General features: G+C 39.6%; 1 protein-coding gene across 4 annotated transcripts in view; it reads right to left on the bottom strand.

The window, feature by feature from the left end:
* Positions 1 to 25,395, bottom strand: part of nckap1 (NCK-associated protein 1) — a 197,991-nt gene that overhangs the window by 27,309 nt on the left and 145,287 nt on the right. For all 4 annotated transcript variants that reach the window (XM_048534158.2, XM_048534159.2, XM_048534160.2 and 1 more), the window contains 6 exons: positions 23,993 to 24,124; positions 22,289 to 22,507; positions 22,046 to 22,176; positions 15,802 to 15,899; positions 8,166 to 8,259; positions 6,212 to 6,294 (listed from right to left, as the gene is read on the bottom strand). In XM_048534158.2, coding sequence (XP_048390115.1) covers positions 6,212 to 6,294; positions 8,166 to 8,259; positions 15,802 to 15,899; positions 22,046 to 22,176; positions 22,289 to 22,507; positions 23,993 to 24,124 — 757 coding nt within the window. The remainder of the gene's footprint in view (positions 1 to 6,211; positions 6,295 to 8,165; positions 8,260 to 15,801; positions 15,900 to 22,045; positions 22,177 to 22,288; positions 22,508 to 23,992; positions 24,125 to 25,395) is intronic.

The raw sequence follows: 25,395 nt of genomic DNA, 5'->3' as shown, positions 1-25,395 counted from the left end.
AAGCAGTCTGACTTGTCCAAGTCTGATTTCCAGCAATTCCAACTGGTCGAAAGTTCTACAAATCTAACAATCAAATGATACTGGGTATAGCCTTGAGACAATGTGTCTCATTTTTTCTTGCATTTTTGGTAACATGATATATTTCTACTTATAAATTATTGTAGTATAACCAAGCAATAGAAGATGCTTGCTCAAGGTGTAAGTTTTACTATGTTTAGTTTAACAACCAAACAAAACATTTACAATTCAAAGATAGCAAGAATTGCAGGTGCTGGAGTCAGAGATAACACAATGTGAAGTAAGGTCCCAACCTGAAACTTCAACTTTCCTGCTCCACTGATGCTGCCTGGCCTGTGTGCCTCCAGCTCCACATATTTATAATTCATACTAATTTTATTTCAAAGAGTTGGTGTTATTCCAAGCATTAAAACAAAGTTAAGATTTTATTCATTTTAAAGATGAGGATAACTAGAATATATGAACTAAAGGTAGCATTCAAAACTGGGATATTTGTTTAGCACTTTGATTATTACACTTTAATTCTCATAATCCTTGGAGCATAGTCTTAAACTTGAATTAACCACGAATATAATTGCTTCAGCATTAACAGAAGATTACAATAATTAAATCAGATGAAGCTAGGTTTGCCATTGAAACTATTTGTTGGTGAGACCAAGTAAAATCACAACACTGCAATGACTTTACCTTTACCTCGAGTCATTTAACAGGCTCATGCTTGTGTGACTGTAGTCGTAAGTAGTAAGTCAAAGACTGCTCCCGGGTGCTTTTTCAGTCTTCACCGGTCTCCTTTTGTTTCAGTCAAATACTTCTCATCAGCCCTACCCCCAACGCAGACCAGACTCGGCATGATCAAAGCCCCTCAAGAAATGTACCATGTAAAATGGATAGGATATGACAGGAATGTCTCCCATGCAGAAAATGTGCACTGTCAAGCTCAACATATTAGAAAGCATCTTGGGGTCTCTGATAAAATGAAATCCTAATCTCGTTTCAAAAAATCCTATGAATGAAATAACTGGTTACCGTTCTGTTCCTTGCTGGTTAGCTCATTATTCGTTGGATGTTTGCTGATTCTCAAAAGGTAGTTCCTATGCCCTCGTACCAGGAATCAAATTGCAGCAACCTCTCCCTACTAATTGTTTATTTAAATTAATTAAATGAGATGAGCGAGTTGCTGGCTGGTCCAGCATTGTTTTTCCATTCCCAAATGCCCTTGACAAGCTGTTGGTGAGCTGTCTTCTTGAAAGGCTGCGTGTCATGCAGTATACGTACATGCATAATGCTCTATGACCCAGTGACAATTAAGGAGCAGCAATATAGCATCTCTACAGTGTGGAAGCAGGCCACTCAGTCCATAGAGTCTACACCAACCCTTCGATCAGCAGCTCACCCAGAAACACACTGCTACCCTATCCCTGTAGCTCTAATATGGTTCCAAGTCAGGATGAGGAGAGACTTGGAGATAAACTTACAGATGGTGGTGTCTCCATGTATGCTCCCAGTTATGTTGCCCTTGTCCTTCCAGGTGGTTGAGGTCACAGATTTGAAAGGTATTGTCTACGTAGTCTCGGGAGTGTTACTGCCGTGCTTCTTGAAGACCCAAGATGTAGACCTTCAACCAGTCATTGTGTTTTTAAAATTTAAACTTATGTTGGTTCCACATACCCCCATGAGATAGTGTTCTCCCAAATGAAGATAATCAAGTCCAAGTATTGAACCTACCTCACATATAACCATTTGGTAGATTGTATACTATTAGCAGTCTCAAACTACAACCCAGATTTCAAGGTCTTGGCAGATAATGTGCATTCACAGTTGTCACAATTAGACTTGGCGAGTAGATGGAAAAAAATATAAAATTTAAATAGCATGAAAAACAAACTCTTCACTCTAGATCTTCTTAGAAGTAGATCCTGGGTTGCACTTCAATTCAAGAAGTGATCTTGTGCCTAAAAAGGTTGGAAACTGCTATTGTAGGTGGTACACACTGCAATGACTGAATTCTAGAAATGGAGGGAGTGAATCTCGAAGGAGATAGTCTGTCAATCAAGAAAACTGCATTGCTTTGATTGTGTGGATTTTATGGAGTGTAGCTGGAACTGCATCCATCAAACGCAAAGAATTCCATCAAAGTCTTGACCTTGTAGGTAAGTGGACAGGTTGCGAGGAGTCAGAAGCCGAGTTACTTGATTTCAAATTCCCAGTGTCTTACGTGCTGTTGTAGCCACAATATTTATATGGTTGTTCAGCTCAGTTTCTGGTGGATAGCAACTCTCAGGATGTCGATAGTGGGAATTCAGCTATGGTGATGCCATCAAACGTCAAGAAGCATTACATATATTCATCAGATGAAGAATAACTGTTGTCCAAGTCTTGCTGAATTTGAATACAATCTGCTTCACTTTTGGAGGATTCATGATGGATGCTAAACATTGTGCAAGCTCATCAATGAACAGTCCTACTTTCCACATCAAGCAGATGTTAACCTGCACATCCGTCAATGTGGTATACTGCATCCACTGTACAGAGTGTGGCTTTCTCTACATTGGGGAAACCAAGTGGAGGCTTGGGGATCGCTTTGCAGAACACCTATGCTTGGTTTGTAGTAAACAACTGCACCTCCCAGTCACGACCCATTTCAACTCCCCCTCCCATTCCTTAGACGACATGTCCATCCTGGGTCTCCTGCAGTGCCATAATGATGCCACCCATAGGTTCCAGGAACAGCAACTCATATTCCGCTTGGGAACCCTGCAGCCCAATGGTATCAATGTGGATTTCACCAGCTTCAAAATCTCCCCCCACCACCACTGCATCCCTAAACCAGCCCAGTTCGTCCCCGCCTGCTTAACCTGTTCTTCCTCTCACCTATCCCCTCCTCCCACCTCAAGCCGCACCTCCATTTCCTACCTACTAACTTCATCCCGCCTCCTTGACCTGTCCGTCCTCCCCAGACTGACCTATCCCCTCCCTACCTCCCCACCCATACTCTCCTCTCCACCTATCTTCTCCTCTATCTATCTTCAGTCCGCCTCCCCCTCTCTCCCTTTTTATCTTTACTGTCTTTATCTGAATAAACAGCCTTACTAACACAAGGGTAATGTATTTTTCAGAAAGTGCGATACCGAGAAGTGCTCACTATAATCCAGGTTTGGCTGCGAAGATTTACTGCCCAGCAAGGTAAACCTACCCAGTGAAACTTATTGTCAGCTTGTAACCATCCCTCAGAGAAATTACAGTTGATCAAGCAATTCAGTCATTTGCACCAAGTACAGACTGTGTCATACAATAAGATGATGTCCACTCTGAGGAATTCTCAAACCACCAAAATTATCTCAGTGTAGAACTTATCGACAGGTATTATAAACCAGAAATAACTTTTAAAAATTTATTGATACCAGCACTTAGAATCCTAATTTAAGGATTCCACAATTATTGTGATGTGAATGTGGGCTTGTGAGGACGTAAGCATGAGACTACAACTCTTCTAATTGCTGGTGAATATTTATTTTAAGAATAAATTCTAAGCTGCATTATGGTTGTAAAGCCATTTACTATTCTATACACAATGTTTAAATTCATTTTAAAATTTCTTTTGGATATTCAGATAAATAAGATTTAAAGAAAATAATATTCACAATCCAGTATAACTTCTTTCGGGAGTCTTTATCTCAACTTCAGTGGCAATTGATGACAAACCCACACTCTTATGTAGCCAGAGATAATGAGAACTGCAGATGCTGGAGAATCCAAGATAACAAAGTGTGAAGCCGGATGAACACAGCAGGCCAAGCACCATCTTAGGAGCACAAAAGCTGACGTTTCGGGCCTAGACCTCTGATGAAAGGTCTAGGCCCGAAACATCAGCTTTTGTGCTCCTGAAATGCTGCTTGGCCTGCCGTGTTCATCCAGCTTCACACTTTGTTACTTTAATAGCTCTGTAGTATGCATGCACTGGCTTTTAGATTTTCATGGCTGCCAAACAGTCTTTCATTTTATATCCACAAAAATATATTTTTTTAAGTCTGATCACTCTTTTTGCACAATTTTGTTTTTATAAATACGTGAGGTTCACCGGTCTTTTGTCTGTATTTTGTCATGGCTGTGTGGTCATGTTCTACGGTCTTTACAGCATTCAAGATTCTACTAGTCCTGCACTTCCAAAATGCATTTCCCCCCCTCCACTATTGTCTTGGGACTTTTCCAAATGCTGCAATTTAATTTATCTTCATTCATTCTTTTTTATTTAATCAACATTTTAATTTTTTCATTAAACTAGTCATCTCCTTCAAATGTTCCAGTCTGTGTTTTGTAAAGCTGAAGTACAACTTCTACCCATTTGCATCCTAATCCTCTACATATAAAAAACACTCCGTTAGACATTTTTGTTATTTTGTTATTGTCTGAGCTTGTTTATGCTATTTCAGTAATCTATTTACTTTGTCCCCCAGGTTTCTTTGAACCTCCTTTGTTGCTAGTTTTTCACCAATCAGAAAGGATGCACGTTAGGTTCAAAATGGAGGACATCACACTTACCTGTGCTGAAACCAATCTGTCATCAATTTGCTCAATTAATCTATCATTGTCTGTAATACTCACTGCCCTGACTTGCAAATACATTGCCATTTCGTGAGTGTTGCAAGGTCAAAGCCCTGGACTTCCTTCCCTAATGGCATTGTGGGTTTACTTACAGTAATGTGACTGAACAGTTCAACAACAAAGTTCAGTAGCACTGTCTCGAGGGATGTGTATTAAATGTAAGTGAACGCATTAAATGCAAGTACATCTTGGCTATAATCCAGGACAAAGTTCCAGCACTCAAGATTTGATTGTCCTGCAATAAGATTGTCCTGAGCAATTGAGACTATTGGTTTTGGACAGCCAGTGATGTAATTCACTTTGGCCATGTCCCTTCTGCAGCCCCACAGATCACCTAAAACTACGTACTTTATTTGCATTAGGTCCTGCTAAAATATCACCGGGAGATGCTAAGTTTCAGTAGTCTAGCAGAAAGGAAAATTCAAAATTGTTGAAATTGTGTCTCCCTGGCTCTGCCTTTTACTCCTGAAATTTCACGCCAATTTGGCCTCTTATGTATATCTAATTCTAATTGCTTTATCATAGACAGAGGTGCTTTGTTTCCTAAGAACTGAAACATTCGCGTTATCTCCTTAAAGCTCTCTACCTCTCTCTTGATCTGTAAGGTGCTCCTTAAAACGTGCATCTTAGGCCAAGCTTTTGGTCAACTATTCTGATAACTCCTTCGGTGACATGATGTCAAATTTTGATTAACAATGCTCTTGTTGAGTGCCTAGGCACATTTTAAAATAATAAAGGTGCCTTTTAATGCTGTTGGTTCACTTTTATTTCACATCTGCATGTTGCCCATTTGGTGACATCATCTCAAAACACTGCATTAGTACACTAATGATATCAGCTTGATCACCTTTGTTGACCTCTCCATTACTGATAAGTTATCAGATTTCTTATCTGGTATCCAGACAGGATTTATATATTTGTGCCATTTGACCATCTCAATCTATTCATCACTGGTGTCCCATATTCTACACTCAGTCAACTTCAGATCATCTAAAAACTGCCCATCTTGTTTGCATAACGACCTGGTTTCCAATTTCACTTTCAACATCTATGAAGGACCTTAGGTATTTGTTGCATTAGAGAAACAACATAAATATATACTTCTGTTAACAATGGTTCATTGAAGCATGTTGGAACATTTAACGGTATCAAAGACACCATATAATCAGGGTACCGTCATCGTCCACCTTGTCAGGGTCCTCCTCAAATAAAAGCTACATTACATCAGTCAGAACATAACACCTCAAATTTAGGCTCTCTTTCATCAATGTAACTGATTAAAAAGGTTAGTTGCTCTAAACAAGATTGTAAATTTTAGTTAGTTCATTACAACCGATAGTAATTTCCTTGCATTATGTCTGGGAAAAAAAAAGAGATATATTTTCAATTAATCGAGTGGAATTTGCTAGAATTGGTTATACTTTAGCTAACCTTTACCCCCCTTTGGAGTTCCTTAATTCAATATTTTTTTTAAAATATAATTTATAGTCAAATATTTACAAGTAATAACACCAATGCTAGCCATCATGCAAGTTCAATAATTTGACCATAATTATGTGTTCATCATATGTGCAAATCTGTTAATACTTACATCTTTGAGTGCTTCCTGTGCTAGTGAACGGAATGATAAGATAACACCAATTATTGTCATTCTCTTCAATACGCTGTCAACCGCTAGATTATTCAGGGGCAAAGAAAGAAGAGTGTCATTTAAATTTTTCCTCCTCGAGACAGACCAAAAAAATGAGCCAGTCATTTTACACACCTATCAGTATCCATTATATGATTTTTGTTAGATTATATGATTCTCAGCCGTCTTTCAGATGAATTGTTAATTACCCAATAATGGAACTTCAATGCACTAAACAAAAACAATTACGTGCACATTTCTCGTGTTAAATAATATTTTAAACTTTCATCTGAAATATTAAAATGTGAAATGTAAGTGAATCCAAGATATGTTATTTTCTTGAAAAGAATCAGGAAGGTCTGAAAGTTTACATATATTCTACATATGGCATTAACTGTGTACAGTTCTGAATGGATGGTATTTGATCATTAAATATGACAGCATTTTAGTTAAAGATAAAATGAAAAATAGTTGACTCCTCTTTCCCAATTATTTTTGGATACTGGCTAAGTGAATTAATAAAATGTTTTCTTTGACTATTTTAGAAGCTGAATTGTTAACTTGCAGGCTTTCAATGTTCTGACCCCTTCATTTCTAATTTGTCAGTCGCTTGTGTGGCTTTAAATACTTACTTGTATATTCCAATTTTGTCAGGCTAGGAAACTTGATTCAAAGTCCATGCCCAAGGTTGTGAGAGTATAAACCACCACCTACTACTTATTTTTGTTTGAAAAATCAAAAAAAATTTAGAAGTATTCAGTTATCTCCAGCTCCCAAGTGCACATTGTTTAAATGCCCTAGGTTAGCCACTGTCTGGTTTCTGTTAATAGATAAGTTCTTTAAGAATGACAGCTATTAAGAAAGGTTGCTGTGAAACGGCTGCAGTGCACTCTCAAGTCAGGTAGAAAAGTCAGCTGGGATAACAATAAGACTTTACCAAAATCAAAATCTACTTTTAAATTGATCATCACAATAGCCTGGCAATTTGTACCCATCAATATGGAGCTAAAAGTTAAGGTAAAAGTTCGACACAACATTGCGGGCCGAAGGGCCTGTACTGTTCTATGTTCTATGTAAAACTTAATTTCCACAATTTCCTGCCTTACCTGGACGAAAGCTGCAAAAACAACTAAGAAATGTACTACCATTTTCTATAAAAGGTGAGAAAAATGAATATCCTGAACACAATCATTTGTTTTTATCTCTGTTGCTGATCAGGGCTATTCTGACTTACTAAACTGATAAATTTTCCAATTTTGCCACTTTTACTTTGCCACAAATCAGCATGCAGTTATGTCGAATTGGAGGCTATCATTCTTTTCTCAAAATAGTTTTAGAGTAAATACAGCTAAAGAGAGTGGAAAAGTCTGAAATTATTCAAGCATGGTAAACTATTAAAAGCGTGGATTTCTTGTCTAAAGTGCAGATTAAGTTGTCTGGCAACATCCAATTATAGTAAAGCGCAAATATTTCAGTGAAGTAAAATTACTGGGACTAAAGTAAGCACTTCGCAGCTAACTTATCACATATAAGCCAAAGAACTGTTTTTGCAAATAAAAATTTACAGGCACACTTAGAACATAACGGACTTCTTAAACCATGATTTTTTTTGTTAACGGAAGATGGCCTTACTGAGCTTTAGAAAAAGGTTCTGCTGTTTTTGTCAAACATTCTGGAGGAAAAAAAAAGTGCATAAACGCCAATGTGAAGCAGCAGTGCCTGGAATTTGTATTAAATGATGGCAATGCACAAGATTAAAAAGTTAAAAAATATACAATTATATACAAATGAGAGTTCCTTGTGTAAAGGCAAGATGAATGCTCAGCCTTTAACTACATTGCAATGAGGTTACGATTTCAAAATGGTTACTTTGTTTGCAAGGTTTCTGTAACCTGATAATGAATGCTATACCCACATGTTAATCTTTTGAAGAGTGCTGCCATCTGATCTGGCTTGTCAAAGCTGGTCCTCATTTGTGTTAACACATCAACATTTTCCACTACTAATTTCTAGGAAGAAAAAATACTTAGTATCAGACAGTTCTTCAGATAATCAAAATCAAACATATTTCAATCTGGAGAGGGAAACAAGGCTCATAAGCTCCAGATGATTCACAAATAGTCAGTTCTCAAAGAGATCAAGAGTTTATAACAAACATTTCACTGCTTGGTATGACTGCTGAAACACACATAATAATCTACCCTCTTTCTTGCTCTGAGATAATGGGAACTGCAGATGCTGGAGAATCCGAGGTAACAAAGTGTAGGGCTGGATGAACACAGCACGCCAAGCAGCATCTTAGGAGCACAAAAGCTGACGTTTTGGGCCGGGTGTAAGCCTGAAACATCACCTTTTGTGCTCCTAAGATGCTGCTTGGCGTGCTGTGTTCGTCCAGCCCCACACTTTGTTATCTCTGTTTCTTGCTCTTCCCACTTTTAATCCAAATAGAAACAAAGTGGGATTAAAAACGTACCCATGTTCCTTTCTTTGTTCCTCTCAAACTTCCATTCCAGGATGGAACAATCGATGCCATGGAAACACTCAAACAGCCTGATTCTTCTCAATGAGCAGAAAAGATGCCTAATTTGGTTAATTATTGTATCATAAGTAATTTTTTAAAAAAATGAGTTCAAAGAGATACAATTTTCTATGCTACAGTCTAACCATGGAGGGAATGTTAGTGCCTGAGCTGCAGTACCACTTCAAAATGATTAAATTTAATTACTTGTATTTTTAAATGAACCCATCTTTTTCCTTTATACATGTCAGCAATGCACTCGTGGGTGCAGTTTCACGGACAGCAACACTAGTGCACTGCACAAGCACTGATTCTTCATATTGGAACATGAAAAGAAAGCATCTTCTGACAATTTTGTTGTGGTGATGATCACAGTTGAATGCTATCCTGCTTCAGCTACTTATCAGCACTAGTTTTTCTATTAAAGGTTAAGAGGAAAGTAAAGACAGTGAGGCACTGTTATATCATAATATAGATGGAAATATCAGGTTTTCCACTTGATAAGTTGAGCATGAAAATGTTAAATCTGGCGTATAGAAATTTCCAAATTTAATGTTTTATGACGGATAGTCTCATTCCACATTGCAAATTTATTGGAAGTCTAGCCGCCAACTCATTCCTCATATGTTGGCAGTTTTACAAAAAGTGATTTTTGAAAAGACATTAATGTAATTATCAAGCAGGTCTCCCCATACTATGCCAATCCATTTCACTGCCCATCCCCCACTCTTGTTACAGCAGCCTCAAATGTACTACCTACTTGAGTAAAGCTTTGTGATGAGTAGCTTTTGATTGGCTCTTGATAGATCTCAAGTCAAAGCTGCAATTTTAACCTCTGAAATAGTTCCAGAACATAAGGGGTTACCTTCTTACTAATGCCAGTTTTGTGGTGAAGAGACAATTTATCAGGATTTACTGGGAGTAAAACTTTGATTTTTAAAAGTTTTCCTCATTATACAATTAAAAATACATCTTCGAAGACAATGAATTTTTAAGAATTTTCTTCATTTTAGCTCATCAATTAGTTGAAAAATCTATGATAATTACTGAAAAGCCTTGTAAAACGATAATCATCTTTGTTATTTGGCAGAAACAGTTAAAACACGTTAGCTATAATTTTATATTAAACACAAAATGCTGAAATGGGAAATAAAAACTCTGAATTGACAGGAATGCGCGCCTACCTTTATTTAGTCCAAATCACACATTCTTCTGTTCCTTCCAAACCCCTCCTCCACAAAGAAATAAATTACTTTCATATGAAGGCAAAGTTTAAATGATCTTTTCTATGTAAGGGATACCAACTGCCAATACCGTTTTCACACAACACAAAATTCTCCCGAGGTTGACTGCAAATGAAAAATAATTTCATTTCCGAGAGAGGAGAATGTCTTGCAAAGTCTGTGAGAATCCTATTTCTCAAGCCCATTTTTATCTGCAGGCTATTTTCAAATAAGTGAATGTTTCTCTATATTTTAATCATTTTATAAATACAGCATGACTACAGCAATTTGAAAATAATCTTCGTATTAATGTAGTGGAGCAAAAATAAAGACAATTTTAAATATCAATATATCGATTCTATATCAGCTGAGGGCAGCACGGCGGCTCAATGGTTAGCATTGCTGCCTCACAGCACCAGGGACCCGGGTTCGATTCCACCACCTCAGGCAACTGTCTGTGTGGAATTTGCACGTTTTCCCAGTGTCTGCTTGTGTTTCCTCCGGGAGCTCTGGTTTCCTCCCACAGTCCAAAGATGTGCAGGCTAGGTGAATTAGCTATACTAAATTGCCTATAGTGTTTAGGGATGTGTCGATTAGATGGGTTACAGGGTATGATTCTGGGTGGGGTGCTCTGAGGTTCAGTGTGGACTTGTTGGGCCAAAGGGCCTGGTTCCACACTGGAGGGGATTCTATGATGATTTCTATTCATGATAACAACAGCTGATTTCCTCTTGCTTAAGTTGTACACAAATCGTTGTATTTTTAACACAAAAATTTTAGAAGGGAATGAACATGCTTCACAATGTTACTAATGTCACGTACGTGCAATTTAAGGAAAGAATAAAACAAATAAGATTAATGTATTTTAAATTTCATATTTCAGTGGTCAACGTTTCAAGGAGGGGAGAATAGGGAAAGAGGTCACAATTGTACATTGAATTATCATTTATAATTTTCAGCATCTAATGACTTTATTTTCAACAGCCATAAACATTATAGCCAAGACTTTGGGATACAAAATGTAAATCGTATATGTGTGCGTGCGAGTGTGAGTGCGCGTGTGCGAGAGAGAGAGAGAGAGCACGCGCATGCGTGTGTGTGAGTTAGTTATGTAACCAAGGAGGACAGAAATTGGACAATTCCTGACATGAAAGTTCGAGTGGGTACCTGTCAGCTCCAGCTGCTTGCTCCAGGATGAGGATGTGTCTTGGTCACTGGTGCCCAACATCTCAGGGCATGCTCTAATGGCATAAACTGTCTCCATCCTAATTTCACAGGGCAGCCAGCCTCACCATGTCGTCATAGCACATTACAATCTGCTGCCAGGTCTTATTGCATGCAGTGTCAGGTATCCATTAAAACAGAGTGCAAATCAGCTCTGATTTGCTTGCTTTCTTTGTGCTCACTCACCGTGTGAGTATTTGAATAATCACGATATCTCTACCATGCTTGGCTTTTTTGTGCATTGATGCCTCATTCAGGACTTAAAGTTTCACTTGTCTTTAAGCGCAAACACAAAGCTAGGCAGCCTATCATGCTTATCAGCAATAATCAACATGTCAACAGATTGCCAACAGCATACCTCCAGAACGTGAAAGTAGTGTACTTGGTGAACACAATCTATATGCTTCAACCAAAAGATTATGTTTCAAAGCCTCAGTGGACTATTCCTCAGTATACCACAATAAGCCAAGGGGGCAGTCTGATCTACATCTAAGAGCTCGGACACGTTCACTTTGCCACTTGGGTTAGGGTTCTTTATTTTCGGGGGTGGGGGGGGGGGGGGTGGGGTGCTTATCCTTCTTAGTCTGAGGTGTGGGCAACACTTAGTTTTGCTGGATTTACAAAACCAGTCTGGGGATTAGTGTCAAGTCAGTAATCAGGGACCGGCATAGATGTCAGTCAGGGGCCTAGCCAGTATTTAGTAGGAGCTTTGGTTCAAAACCATTCAGAGGGCTGAGCCACAGACAGACATGAGGATCTATTCACTGCAAGCCAAAGGGTACTATCAGGGGCCAGTTGTGTGGTGGGCAAGTCAGGGAAGTTAAATGTGGGAATTGGAGGCAGCATGGAGGGATGCAGAGCAGACGATATTTATTTAGGGTCAATTCAACATACGAGGGTTAGAGGGGATCACGCGTTGAAGAGATTATTGCCTAACGGGTTACTGATGGTAAACACCCCACCCTGACATGAATGAGGGAGCAGTGCATCACAATGGGCGATGTCATCAATCTATAGACCGAGTAGGTTAATTTGTAGAGATAAAGATTTAAACGAAACAGTTGGGCAGAAATGTGGCAAAGCACAGAAATTATGTAATTGACAGTGAGTGCAAGGAATAAATGAAGGTAATGAAATGTGAGGCTGGATGAACACAGCAGGCCCAGCAGCATCTCAGGAGCACAAAAGCTGATGTTTCGGGCCTAGACCCTTCATCAGAGAGGGGGATAGGGTGAGGGTTCTAGAATAAATAGGGAGAGGGGGGGAGGCAGACCGAAGATGGAGAGAAAAGAAGATAGGTGGAGAGGAGAGTATAGGTGGGGAGGTAGGGAGGGAATAGATCAGTCCAGGGAAGATGGACAGGTCAAGGAGGTGGGATGAGGTTAGTAGGTAGGAGATGGAGGTGCGGCTTGGGGTGGGAGGAAGGGATGGGTGAGAGGAAGAACAGGTTAGGGAGGCAGAGACAGGTTGGACTGGTTTTGGGATGCAGTGTGTGGAGGGGAAGAGCTGGGCTGGTTGTGTGGTGGAGTGGGGGGAGGGACGAACTGGGCTGGTTTTGGGATGCGGTGGGGGAAGGGGAGATTTTGAAGCTGGTGAAGTCCACATTGATACCATTGGGCTGCAGTGTTCCTAAGCAGAATATGAGTTGCTGTTCCTGCAACCTTCGGGTGGCAACATTGTGGCACTGCAGGAGGCCCATGATGGACATGTCATCTAAAGAATGGGAGTGGAAATGGTTTGCTACTGGGAGGTGCAGTTATTTATTGCGAACCGAGCGGAGGTGTTCTGCAAAGCGGTCCCCAAGCCTCCGCTTGGTTTCCCCAATGTAGAGGGAGCCACACCGGGTACAGTGGATGCAGGATACCACATTGGCAGATGTGCAGGTAAACCTCTGCTTAATGTGCAAAGTCATCTTGGGGCCTGGGATAGGGGTGAGGGAGGAGGTGTGGGGGCAAGTGTAGCATTTCCTGCTGTTGCAGGGGAAGGTGCCGGGTGTGGTGGGGTTGGAGGGCAGTGAGGAGCAAACAGGGGAGTCACAGAGAGAGTGGTCTCTCCGGAAAGCAGACAAGGGTGAGGATGGAAAAATGTCTTGGGTGGTGGGGTCGGATTGTAGATGGCGGAAGTGTCGGAGGTTGATGCGTTGTATCCGGAGGTTGGTGGGGTGGTGTGAGAGAACGAGGGGGATCCTCTTTGGGCGGTTGCGGCGGGGGCGGGGTGTGAGGGATGTGTTGCAGGAAATACGGGAGACGCGGTCAAGGGCGTTCTCGACCACTGTGGGGCGAAAGTTGCGGTCCTTGAAGAACTTGGACATCTGGGATGTGCGGGAGTGGAATGCCTCATCGTGGGAGCAGATGCGGCGGAGGCGGAGGAATGAGGAATAGGGGATGGAATTTTTGCAGGAGGATGGATGGGAGGAGGTGTATTCTAGGTAGCTGTGTGAGTCGGTGGGCTTGAAATTGACATCAGTTCACCTACTAACCTCATCCCACCTCCTTGACCTGTCCGTCTTCCCTGGACTGATCTATCCCCTCCCTACCTCCCCACCTATACTCTCCTCTCCACCTATCTTCTTTTCTCTCCATCTCTCCCCCTCTCTCCCTATTTATTCCAGAATCCTCACCCCATCCCCCTCTCTGAAGAAGGGTCTAGGCCCGAAACGTCAGCTTTTGTGCTCCCGAGATGCTGCTGGGCCTGCTGTGTTCATCCAGCCTCACATTTCATTATCTTGGATTCTCCAGAATCTGCAGTTCCCATTATCACTGAATAAATGAAGGTGGTGGTTTGGGGGTCATCTAGTTAAACAGGCTGAGCCTGCAACTTACTCTGCAAAGCAGTTTCCATCCTTGTTCAAAACGTGGAACTGACAAACAGCTGCCACGACACTGAGAATGGGGTGGAGTAATTTTACTTTCCTGTGAACAGTCTCCATTTGTGAACAATGTCAACTTTTTCAAGGGGCAATTGTATTAATCAGGTTCAGGCACTTAGATAGTTCAAGTTAAAGGATACCTTTTTTCACAGTATTCTACATACGGCATACATACAGTGACCAACTACATGGAATACAAATCCTGGCCACAATTAATCTTAGCAATGTAACTGCTTATTACAGATTGCTTGTAGTCATGTAGGTGAAGTTGAAATCATCATGAGTAACTTTGCAATGGCACGTGCAAACCACAATTCACAAAGATGACCCAAGGTGTTACCGGCAGCAGTTGGTCACTTTTGTGCAGTCCGTATTATTGAGGCACTGTAACAGCCTAACAGTAAGACTCAAACAAAGAGTTTTCACATTGCTAGGAAAATTGCCAACAAGAAACTAAGGGTAAAATTTTCTTTTATAAAATTGGGAGATAATTTATGATGGCAAAACTTAATTCACCTTAACTTTTTTTAATGCATTCACAGGATGCAGGCATCACTGGCTAGGCCAACATTTATTGCCATCCCTAATTGCCCACAGTGCAGTTCAGAGTCAATGACATTGCTGGAGGTCTGGAGTCACATGTAGGCCAGACCAGGTAAGGATGGCAGTTTCCTTCCCTGAAAGATGTTAGTAATCAGGGACCGGCATAGATGTCAGTCAGGGGCCTAGCCAGTATTCAGTAGGAGCTTTGGTTCAAAACCATTCAGAGGGCTGAGCCACAGACAGACATGAGGATCTATTCACTACAAGCCAAAGGGATTTTTGGTTACTACTAGATTCTTAATTCCATTTAAAAATAAATCCAACTCAAATTCCATCATCTGCCATGGCAGGATTCAAACCCTGGTCCTCAAAACATTATCAGGGCTCTGGATTAGTAGTCTAGTGATTATATCAGCAGGCTATCACCTCCCTTTGTTTTTATAATATCTCCTTCAGCTAAACAAAATTTAGATCACATTCACACGTTACATTCATTTAGTCACACTTGAGTTCTTGTACTCAAAAATTACACAGTGACTTGGTTGTTTATTCAAAAATGAGAAAATGATTTCTTGGCTTTATGTGACTGATTTCAACAAATCAAATTCGGAGACGATATTATTCATTCGAAATGTAAGAAAAGTGAAGCATGACTCGTGGAATTTCACATCTTGAATGGAGTCTGCGCCCAACAGTTAAAATGAAGGACTGCTCATATCAAGTCTGTCAGTAATGCCACAACGATTTACTGCAACCACAGAAGTTAACAGTCATGATGCAAGGCTAAGTGTGTCATATTGTAGTCTGTTCAAAACATTCACCGCAAGGTTACTGGCGAAACTAGCTCACGACCTCAGATTTTACAAAAAATGTACACAGCAAAAGCCAAATCTTATGAAAATCGAAAAACACGGTAAACTACTTCAAATTAGGCTCCCGTTCATTCCAACAAATGTGGTTAACTTTACAACATATGTTTTATAACAGCACAAAAATATTTTGATGTGTTTATAACTGACTCAAGATACTTCTAACAATCTTTCGAAACCCACTGACAAATTCCCTTCACGGTAAAAGCCTTAAATTTTTACAGTCAATCTCATTTAATAATACTAATTTTTTAAACTATTTCATTCTTAGCACTGGCATGCTGCAATGAAACCCCCAACCTTACCTTGAGTTCTGCTACCTGTGAGGAAATATGCCACATCAAGCTTTCACTTAAAAATTTCATTCCATATGGACCCAGAAGTTCTGAAAGAGCCCTCATTTCTGTGGGAAAACAAGCCTTATCAGATAGCATGCCACAGAACCAATAAAATGGTCATTAGGTTAGCACATGCATATTGTCAAAGATTGTCCAAAACCTTGAAACATGAAAGAAAATAAGGGAATAATTGTACATATATTTGAGGAACTCAAAGTGTTGAAAATCTGTATGCCTTTACTGTTGCTGAATGTTTAAGTGCTAGTAAAATATCAGATTGCCGAGTTGAAAGATGGTGCACTCCATAAGCAGATTTCTTTTTAACCTCAGGGAAAATTAAAAATGTACGTTAAAAATAAAAACTGGTAGGACAGAAAAATAGGAACAGACAAAATGTTAACAATGACTTGCTGGGGACAATATGCACATTGTTACTTTGCTGTTTGTGGAAATTGGCTGCAATATGCTTTACAACAGTGACCAAACTTCACAAATATTTAATAAGTCACCTTCAAAGTGCTTCACACAATGGTCATGAAAAGGGTTACGTACCCAACAGGGGTTCACCTGTACATCTGCCAACTTGCATCTGTTGCTCCCGATGTGACCTCCTCTACATCAGTGAGACCAAGTGTAGACTTGGAGACCATTTTGTACAGCATTTGCATTCTGTATGCGACCAATGACTCCACCTTCCGGTCGCCCACCATTTTAACTCCCCCCCCCACTCCTCAAGTGACATGTCCATCCTGGGCCTCCTCCAGTGCCACAAGGACACCACACAAACTGGAGGAGCAATACCTACACTCTGCCCTCATTCCACGTCCAACCTGCCATCTCATCCCTGCTTCATTTGCCTGACACAGCCTGTCCATCTTCTCTTCCACCATATGCCTCTCCCACCTCACTGACCAATCTTCACCACTCCCTATCTGCAGTGACCTATCACTATCCCACCTACCTTCCCCAACCTTCTTCCAACCTTCACCCCTCAACCTCCTGTGCTCCAGTGAGAAAAGTTCCAGCCTATCTTTATAACTCAAACCCTCCATTCCCAGCAACGTTCTGCTAAATCTTTTATGAATCCTGTCCAAGATAATAATATCCTTTCTATAACAGAGTAACTAGAACTACACATAGTAATCCAGAAGAGGCCTCACCAATGTCCTGTACAACTTCAACATGACATCCCAACTCCTACACTCAATGATCTGAGCAATTAAGACAAGCACACTAAATGCCTTAACCATCCTTGCCTACCTGAGATGCAAATTTCAAGGAGTCATATACCGGAACCCCTCGGTCTCTCTTTTCTACAACACTACCCAAAGCCCTACCATTAACTGTTTAATTCCTGCCCTTGTTTAAAATTCCATCTGCCATTCCTCAGCCCATTGACCCAATTGATCAAGATCTTTATGCAATCTCAGATAATTTACCTCACTGTCCACTATACCACCAATTTTGGTGTCATCTGCAAAATTACTAACAATGCCTCCTATATCCTAATCCAAATCATTTATATAAATGACAAACAAAAGTGGACCTAGTACCTATTGAGCACTGCTGGGCACAGGCTTCCAGTCCAAAAAAACAACCTCCATCACTGCCCTCTGTGTCTCCTGACAATATGTCTAATGCTGATCTAATAGTATGACAAGTGATGAAGTTCTCTTTAGCGCACCATGTCAATGGTGTAACAAGTTCCAAGCTGCTTCACTGATGTATAAAAACAACAAGGAAACAAAGAGGCGTCAGGGATGATCCAAACTGTGATTTAAAAGGTGAGTTTTAGGAAGGCCCTACAAAGGCAGTTTAGAGATTTTGGAATTAGGCATGCCTTCAGTGGTGAAGGCAGAGGGAAAACAAGTGGTTATAGTCAGAAAAATGGAAAGAGCAGCTGGGAAGAGAGATAATCAAGCATCAATGGATTCAAATTAAAATCTGAAGAATTGCGATACCAAAACAAAGGCAGGAAATCAAGGACGGGGTGTTAGGTAAGTGGAACTCCCATGCGAGATACTAGCATTTTACGTAAACTGAAAGTTACAGATTGGTACAGGATAATAAATGAACCAGGAAAGTACTGGCATAAGTGACTCTGAGTGACAAAAGCTCTCAAACGAAGGGTGCAGCAGCAAATGGGTTGACGGATGAACTTAATGAGACAATGTTCTAAAGGTGAAGATAAGTAATAGATTCTGGTTTAGACGGGATTCAGATTGATTCAGTCCATGACAGAAGAACACAATCAGTAAGAGTGGGGCAGAATTGAAGGCAGAAAGAAATGGTGCTCTTCTAAGCCTAGTGTTTGACAACATAACAGTGGAGACATCAAGCTGGATATCGCCAACATGCACTTTGTAGCTGACTCGTATTGAACCATAACATCACCATGTAGCTACATATAATCACCAAGGTGAAAGGGAGAGGGGAAGATGATGTTTGGGGGAATTGAAATGAAGATGCTCTGGCTTTAAAAAAAACCATTTGAAGGAGATTCATGGAACAGGACAATGTTGAGGTCATTGGATGACAATTATCTTGTCAACTGTGACAAGGCAGAAGAGATATTGTAGAGGTCAAAAAGTAACATTATTACACCATAGTCACAGAAAACAGAAGTCCTTTGTGGCTTCAGTTTTTTGTTTATGTAGCAGTGGTCAAAACTGGGGCAAATTTTAATTATTTCCAGGAATGTGAGCATCACTACCAAGGATCACTGGTTTCCATTCCTCGATGCACTTAAGAAGATGGCAGCAAGCTACAGCCTTGTAGTTTTGGTACACTCATAATGCTGCTTGGAAAATAGTTCTAAGAGTCTGACCAAACAATTGTGCAAGAATGGAGATCTAGTTCCAAGCTGAGATGCATAGTGCTTGGAGTTGAACTTTCAGTTGACTGGCTTCCCCAGCGACTGCTCCTCTTTCCTTTTAGGTGATAGGATCCATGCTTTAGAACCTGCTATCAAAGGAGCCTTGGTGAATCCCTGCAATATCTCTTCTGGATGGTATACAATACTTCATGGAAAAGTATTGAATGTGAACATATATGAGCAGAAATAGACCATTCAACAAAATTATGACCGATCTAGTTTGTATTTCAACTTGCACATTCCCATCTGCCTTGATAACCTTTGATTTTCTTGCCTAACAAGAATCTGTTTACTGCTCCCTTAAAAATATTCAGTAAACCCACCTCCACCATCTTTTGAAACCAAGATCCAAAGGTGCACAATCACTCAGGAAAGAAATTCTCATCTGTCTGAGAAGAGAGGCCCTAGTTTTAAAACGGTGACCCCTAGTTCCGGACTCAGCCCCAAGGGGAAGCATCCTCTCCAAATCCACTTTATTAAAATCATTTAGGGTGTGATACACTTCAATCAAGGCACTTCTCACTCTTCTAAACTCCAAGAGAAACAAGCCCAGTCTGTCAAACCCATTCTCATAAGATAAGTTTTAACTTGGTTGATGGGCTGTCAATCATTTAGGCTGCTTTGTCCTGACTATGCTGAGTTGAAAAGAAAAGTACTCTCTCGCTCCTAAATTGTACTCCACAGATGGTAGACAGGCTTTGTTGGATCTTTTGGAGATGACAAGGATCAAATATTTTAGAAGAGAGCATAGCTGGAAATGGACTTAAGTTCCTACAGGCAAAAGAATTGTAAAGCTTTTCTTGAGACAAAGCTGTTGAAAGAGACAGTGACAAATTCTGAGAAGGCATCATTTACAATATCAGCTGGAATTTGTGCAGATGAAAACTGCATATAAGTATATTAGGAATAGGAAAAGGCAAGATCAGCTTAGCATGAAAGCTAAGAGGATTTAAATGACAGACAATTGACAGATTCAGGGGTAAGATATGGAGGAGATAAGGCTCATCAGGATACAATTGAGGTACTTGAAAGGATAGTCTCAAACGTAGCGGCATATCCACGACCATATAAAAGACTATGGAGAGGAATTAGGTGATCATTGGCGATAAAGAAATTGGTGGTTACCTTTGTTCTGGCTGATGAGGGGGATGGGGGAGTGGGCAACAGACAAGGAATATTTTGGAGTGACAAAAAAAGTATGAGTAGAGAAGAGGCTGAAAAGTTATTTCAGACCTCATTCAAAGGTGAATAACTGTTACTTTAAAAGTTGCAAACAATGAAAAACTTAGTCTTGGACATATGTCCACACAGAATATTCTAGCACTAAATTACATTTGAAATGAGACTTTAATTCCGCCACTCAACTGAAGAGATATCAAACATTAAAAAATCATCCAAACAAAACTGTATGATTTTAAGGAACTGAACCGTTAAAACTTTAGTTTTGAATGTTAGCCAAGGGCTCATTTTATGGGATTTTTCTGTTTAATAATAATCTTTGCATACCAAAGAGCTATAACCACTTAACTTTATGACTCAGTTGAGACAGAAATGTACATTTAAAGGTTTTGCCCTGTAGATGATTTATCAACAGTAGCCAGTCAGTTTGGCCGTATGTCAGGGATAGTGTGAAAATAATTCTGGTTATAAATGTTATTTCATGAATGTTATTTTCTCCAAGTATAAACATGGTGTTGATTGTTTGCACTGACAGCATGCAGCATTTTAATTCATGATTGGCAATATAAATGTTGAGGAAACAGATACCATTACAAAAAAAAACATCATTAGCACATGCCAGAGAACACTGGCAACACTCAGCCTTTCTGGAACAATGTGTTTATGGACAAATCTTTTTCCAGTCAGTTGAACAGCTTATTTATAGGAGAGAATGTTTCAATAAATTGATTTGACTTCTACATGAAAAAATAATTTAGAAAAAACACATAGGCTGCAGTTTATGCTGAGGCATTTAGAAAGAGTTAGGTAGTTGAGAATGCACTCTAAGGGATTAAGGAGAAAGGAAAAGCTAGTAAAATGAAGTTAGAGTTGCCCATGCCCAACAATATGAAGCAACATTGGCACTATTGAGCCTAAATTACATACCGCTTTTGCTGTAAATAGTTAAACAGTTGAATTCAGTGAGTTTGGATTTTCTAATTTTATGAGACAACCAATAAACAGATAAATTTTGAATATTCTGAGCCCCTTTACCCCAAACATCCTGTCTCAGTTCGGGGTCCAGAGAAATCATTTACTGCTCATTCACCGTGCATAATTTAACAGTGAATCAAAAATGTTATCGGTGTTTCCTGGGCCAGGCTACCTACTTTACCGCATATCCAATCTATAGCTTGATGTATATTGCTGTGCAGCAAGTGGAAAATCAATTTTGAAATCTTTGCAATCAGGTATTTCCAGGGTAAAGGCACATCAAGGTCTTTTACTCAGTTAAGAACAGGCTTAACAATCCTAAAAACTGAGGCAAGGAAAAAAAAATAACAAGTAGCACAGAGAAATTATTGTATGTCTGAAAGACAAGCCGATTTTGTGTCCAAAAATATACAATTCCTCTAGAAATCAAGTTGTCCTCCTTTGAACAACTGATCCAATTTACTGACATGAAAGTAATTCTGACTCCTGACTGTTATTTGACAATCACAGATGGAAGTGTACTGGATAGGCGCTTAAGGGTAAATCAGGAAAACCATTTTTAAAAAAGTATATATCTTTGTCAAATCTCTGGGATGCCCTAGAATGAAAAGAAAGTCCTGGGAATTGCTGTCAGAAACAAGAGAAGAATCCTGAGTTTGTTGATATGTGGCTTTTCCCTCATTTTCCTCAGTTTGGAATGCTTTGGAGAAAAAGGTGGCATAAACAGTTGTTTGAGTAAGGCTGTTGGAAAGTTGAAGACCATTTGTTGAAAATACCAGGAATAAGCTTAAGGGAGTCAGCAGCCCTGTAATTATTAGCAATAAGCACCCATCGAACAGTAGACAGTAAAAGGTTAACACAGTCAGGAGAAGGTGGAAATGGAGAAAACTGAAAGAGACAACAAAGAGTTAAAATTCAAATTCTTTGTTGGAAAACATTTGAATTCACCAGTGAAAATACATATGGTACTTTGAGAGAGGCTTCTTGGCAGCAGCAGTGTCAGTTTTATTTCCACTACTAATAACTGGAGACAGGGAAAACATTGAGGCAAAATAAGGTCATGGAGATGTGGAGGCACATAGTGGGTTAAACAAAAACTGCTTTGCGACAGGGCTGGTAAGATTAATTGGTTTCTTCATAAAACAAAGAGATGTTTAGAGGAAGATACTTTAACTTATTTACCAGAAATGTCTGAATATTCCTCTGCGTTAAATGTCAGTTCACTCTCTGTAGGCAGGTTCACAAATGCCTTCATGGCTGGAAAGTACGCAATATGTCCGTTGCTGACTTGTCGCAAAAGAGTTTCTAGATACCTGTGAAGATGTACAGCTGGATTAGGTGGTCTTGAAACATCGGCTGTATCAATTAATGCTCTTTACACATAATTAACAATGTACATCACACGTATATTAATTCAATACTTGCCAGTTGGTATATAAGCTAGTTATGGTAGGTTCACCATGACTATCTAAATGCTGTGTCTGCTGCAGAAGAACATTGTTAAAAACTCTGGTGATATCAATCTGCACGTAGTTTTCAATGGACTGAAGTACGGTCATGTAAGCTTTCACACTTGTCAGCAGCTCAGAGGGTTTGGCAATCTCTTGTGTTGCTTGATTGTACATAGTCATTCCCACAATTGATCTGAAATTAAAACATAAAATGCAACCTTAAAAATAATACCTGTATTTAGAACTGACATTTTCTGCGACCAAAATAAGAGCAATGTCGTCGAGAAGGACAAGTAACATTTTCACTAAATTAGACAATTTTACGCATATCACCACCAAATTAACAGTCTAAAACAATTTCAAAATGGGTCCATTACAATTTGCTAACCGAGTGAATTTTTTCATTTTATACCTTTCCATTCTTCTTGAGCAAAAAAGCCCTGAGGTATTTGGCGATCCTATCACTGAAAACTTAGGGAGGGCAATGGACACCTGCCCATTAAATTGAGGACCATCAGCAAATGTACTAATGCAATAAATGTAATGAGAGAGAAATAATTCAGATGGAATTGTTCTTGAACTCAATTGGGAATAATATATCCAATACAAGTCAAATATGATCCTGTGAAAACAATGAACTCGAGAAAAAACCTTAATCCAAAAAACTTACATCTGGCAGTCCACAAATTTTATGCTAAGTTATTTTCGTTGACTTTAACATCTTTGAATTCAGCTAACACGTACAATTTCAGTTGAGTTTTTCCTTTGGTCTTTTATGTATTAACAAAAATATGCAAATATTTAATAAAATTGAATCCTGAAAATATACTGAAGCAGCTAGATATTCCTTTGGTAACATAATTGTGGATAAGATAGATGGGAAAAGAAAAAATGTTTTAATCTTTAAAAATCACACCAATATTCTTCCTTTTCTCACTGCATTTTATTTTTCTTTGATACAATTCTGTACTAGGCAGCTCACACAAAAGTGACTGTCATACATGTATAAGCCTGACATCACTTGGCTTGTTAGCAGACAAGACTAACACAGGGAACAAACAGCATTTCTCCTGCCTTGAAGTTCCAGCAGAAATTCCTTAGATTAAAGAAAAAAAAATCAGGTGGGGAAGTCTGGTCAATACTTCTCTCACAAATCTTTCAGACTGGAACCAATTAAATAACCTTTACTCACTTGCTGATACTACCTAACTTAGCACAGAAAATGAAATAAATCCACGACTTCACCCGGGTTGTTGTTTTCCATTTTTATTGACTAAATCAGCTGGGCCATTTAGAAAATGATCAAATGGTCTCTTTAAAAAGAAACACTTCCATCTTATTTCCCTTATTTCCCAAACCCAGGTTCCAAATATTCTATATTCTGGATAATGCTGTTATTAACAGCTGGGGCTCAATGTCTGATTCTGCACCTTTCCTGTAAAGGAGCATCTGAGCTTATGTACCCAGGATCAAGGATCCAGTGAAGGTGGTGAAACTCGTGATTTCCATTTCACATGTCTCTTCACCATCTTGCCCTCAGTTTTATGAGCTGAGTAGTTGTTAATTTTATATTTCCTCCAAGACAGAAATTTAATGTTGACCTTAAAATTTAGTGATCCTAAATTACCGCGTATATACACTTTGCAGATTTCTTTTACAAAATTGGTAAACCCCTTACTTAGTAAAGCGTATTTCCAAATGTGAAGTCAAATACTCGCGTGGTGTAAAGGTGTGCTCCCAGACGACTAAATTAGGAACATAATTGATGGAGAAACAAAGCTCAGAGAGAGCAGTGTGAAGTTTGTCCAAACTGAAAAACAAAAACAAAATATTTGGCTAATGTCTCCGAGAAGAAATCTATAATTAAAAAAGTAATGAAAAAATTATTATTCTAACGTTTCTCAAATGCCTCAAAACAATTCTTGAGTAACTTTTTTAAAGCATGATTATGTAAACAAACAGGCACATATATAAAGCTAGAGTACCAGAGTACTAACTCGGGTATCATACTGCTTGTCCAACAATGACCTTGATTTCAACCAATTAAATACTCCTAAGTTCACAGTCACTGTCTTCAGTCCTGACAACAAATTGATCTACTGCCACTTTTTCTCTCTCCCTCTCCTTCACTCACACCAGACCTTTGGTTTCAAGGGATAAGCTTTTGTCAACATAACTGCACCGACATAAAGGATGCCTATTCTCACCAAACCAGATTCTACCTCCATTCTTGTACTATTGAACTTTCATTGTGCCTTTTTTGTTGCACATTGCTTGCCCTTTCCCCACATCACCCCACAACTTTGTATCTGCATTCCTCTCATTCCTGCTCCTTGTATAATCCCAGTTTTAATTGCTTCATGGTCAACAACAGTGTCTTCAACTGCCAAGGCTCTTCCAAATTCACAACCTAGACCTCTCTTTTCTACTTTAAAGAGTCCCTTAAAACCAATTACTTTGCATTAGTCTCACTGCGGAAGGCACCAGCAGCACATCGGAACTTCATGAGTCAGGGCACAGAGGGGAGTTTGGAGGCTGTCATCATCATGGAGAAGGTACCAGGGAAGCTGAAAGATCTGAAGGTGGATAAATCACATGAATCAGATGGACTACATCACAAGTTCAGAAGGAGATAGCTGAGGAGGTTGTGGGGGCATTGGTGGTAATCCTTCAGGAATCACTGGAGTCCAAGGAGCATCAAATAGGATTGGAAAATACCTAATGTAACAGCCCAGTTTAAGAAGGGAACGAGGCAGAAGTTGAAAAATTATTAGCCGGTTAGATGAGATTGCAGAGTACTTGGAAGTGCATGGTAAAACAGGGCAGAGTCAAGCACCGCTTCATTAAACAGAGATCATGCCTGCTAAATCAATCAGTTTGAATTCATTGATAAGATAATGAGCAAGTTAGACAATGGACAACCCGTGGATGTGATTTATTTGTATTTCCAGAAGGCTTTTGGCAAGGTGCTGCACAGGAGGCTAAAAAAGATAAGGGCTATGGTATTAGGGGCAAGGATTGGCTGACTGGCAAAAGGCAGAGAGTAGGGATAAAAGGGTCTTTTTCAGGATGACAGTGGGT

The sequence above is a fragment of the Stegostoma tigrinum genome, chromosome 7, assembly GCF_030684315.1.
Source record: "Stegostoma tigrinum isolate sSteTig4 chromosome 7, sSteTig4.hap1, whole genome shotgun sequence".
NCBI classification, from domain to species: Eukaryota; Metazoa; Chordata; class Chondrichthyes; order Orectolobiformes; family Stegostomatidae; genus Stegostoma; species Stegostoma tigrinum.
This window is presented reverse-complemented; position numbering and strand designations above follow the sequence as displayed.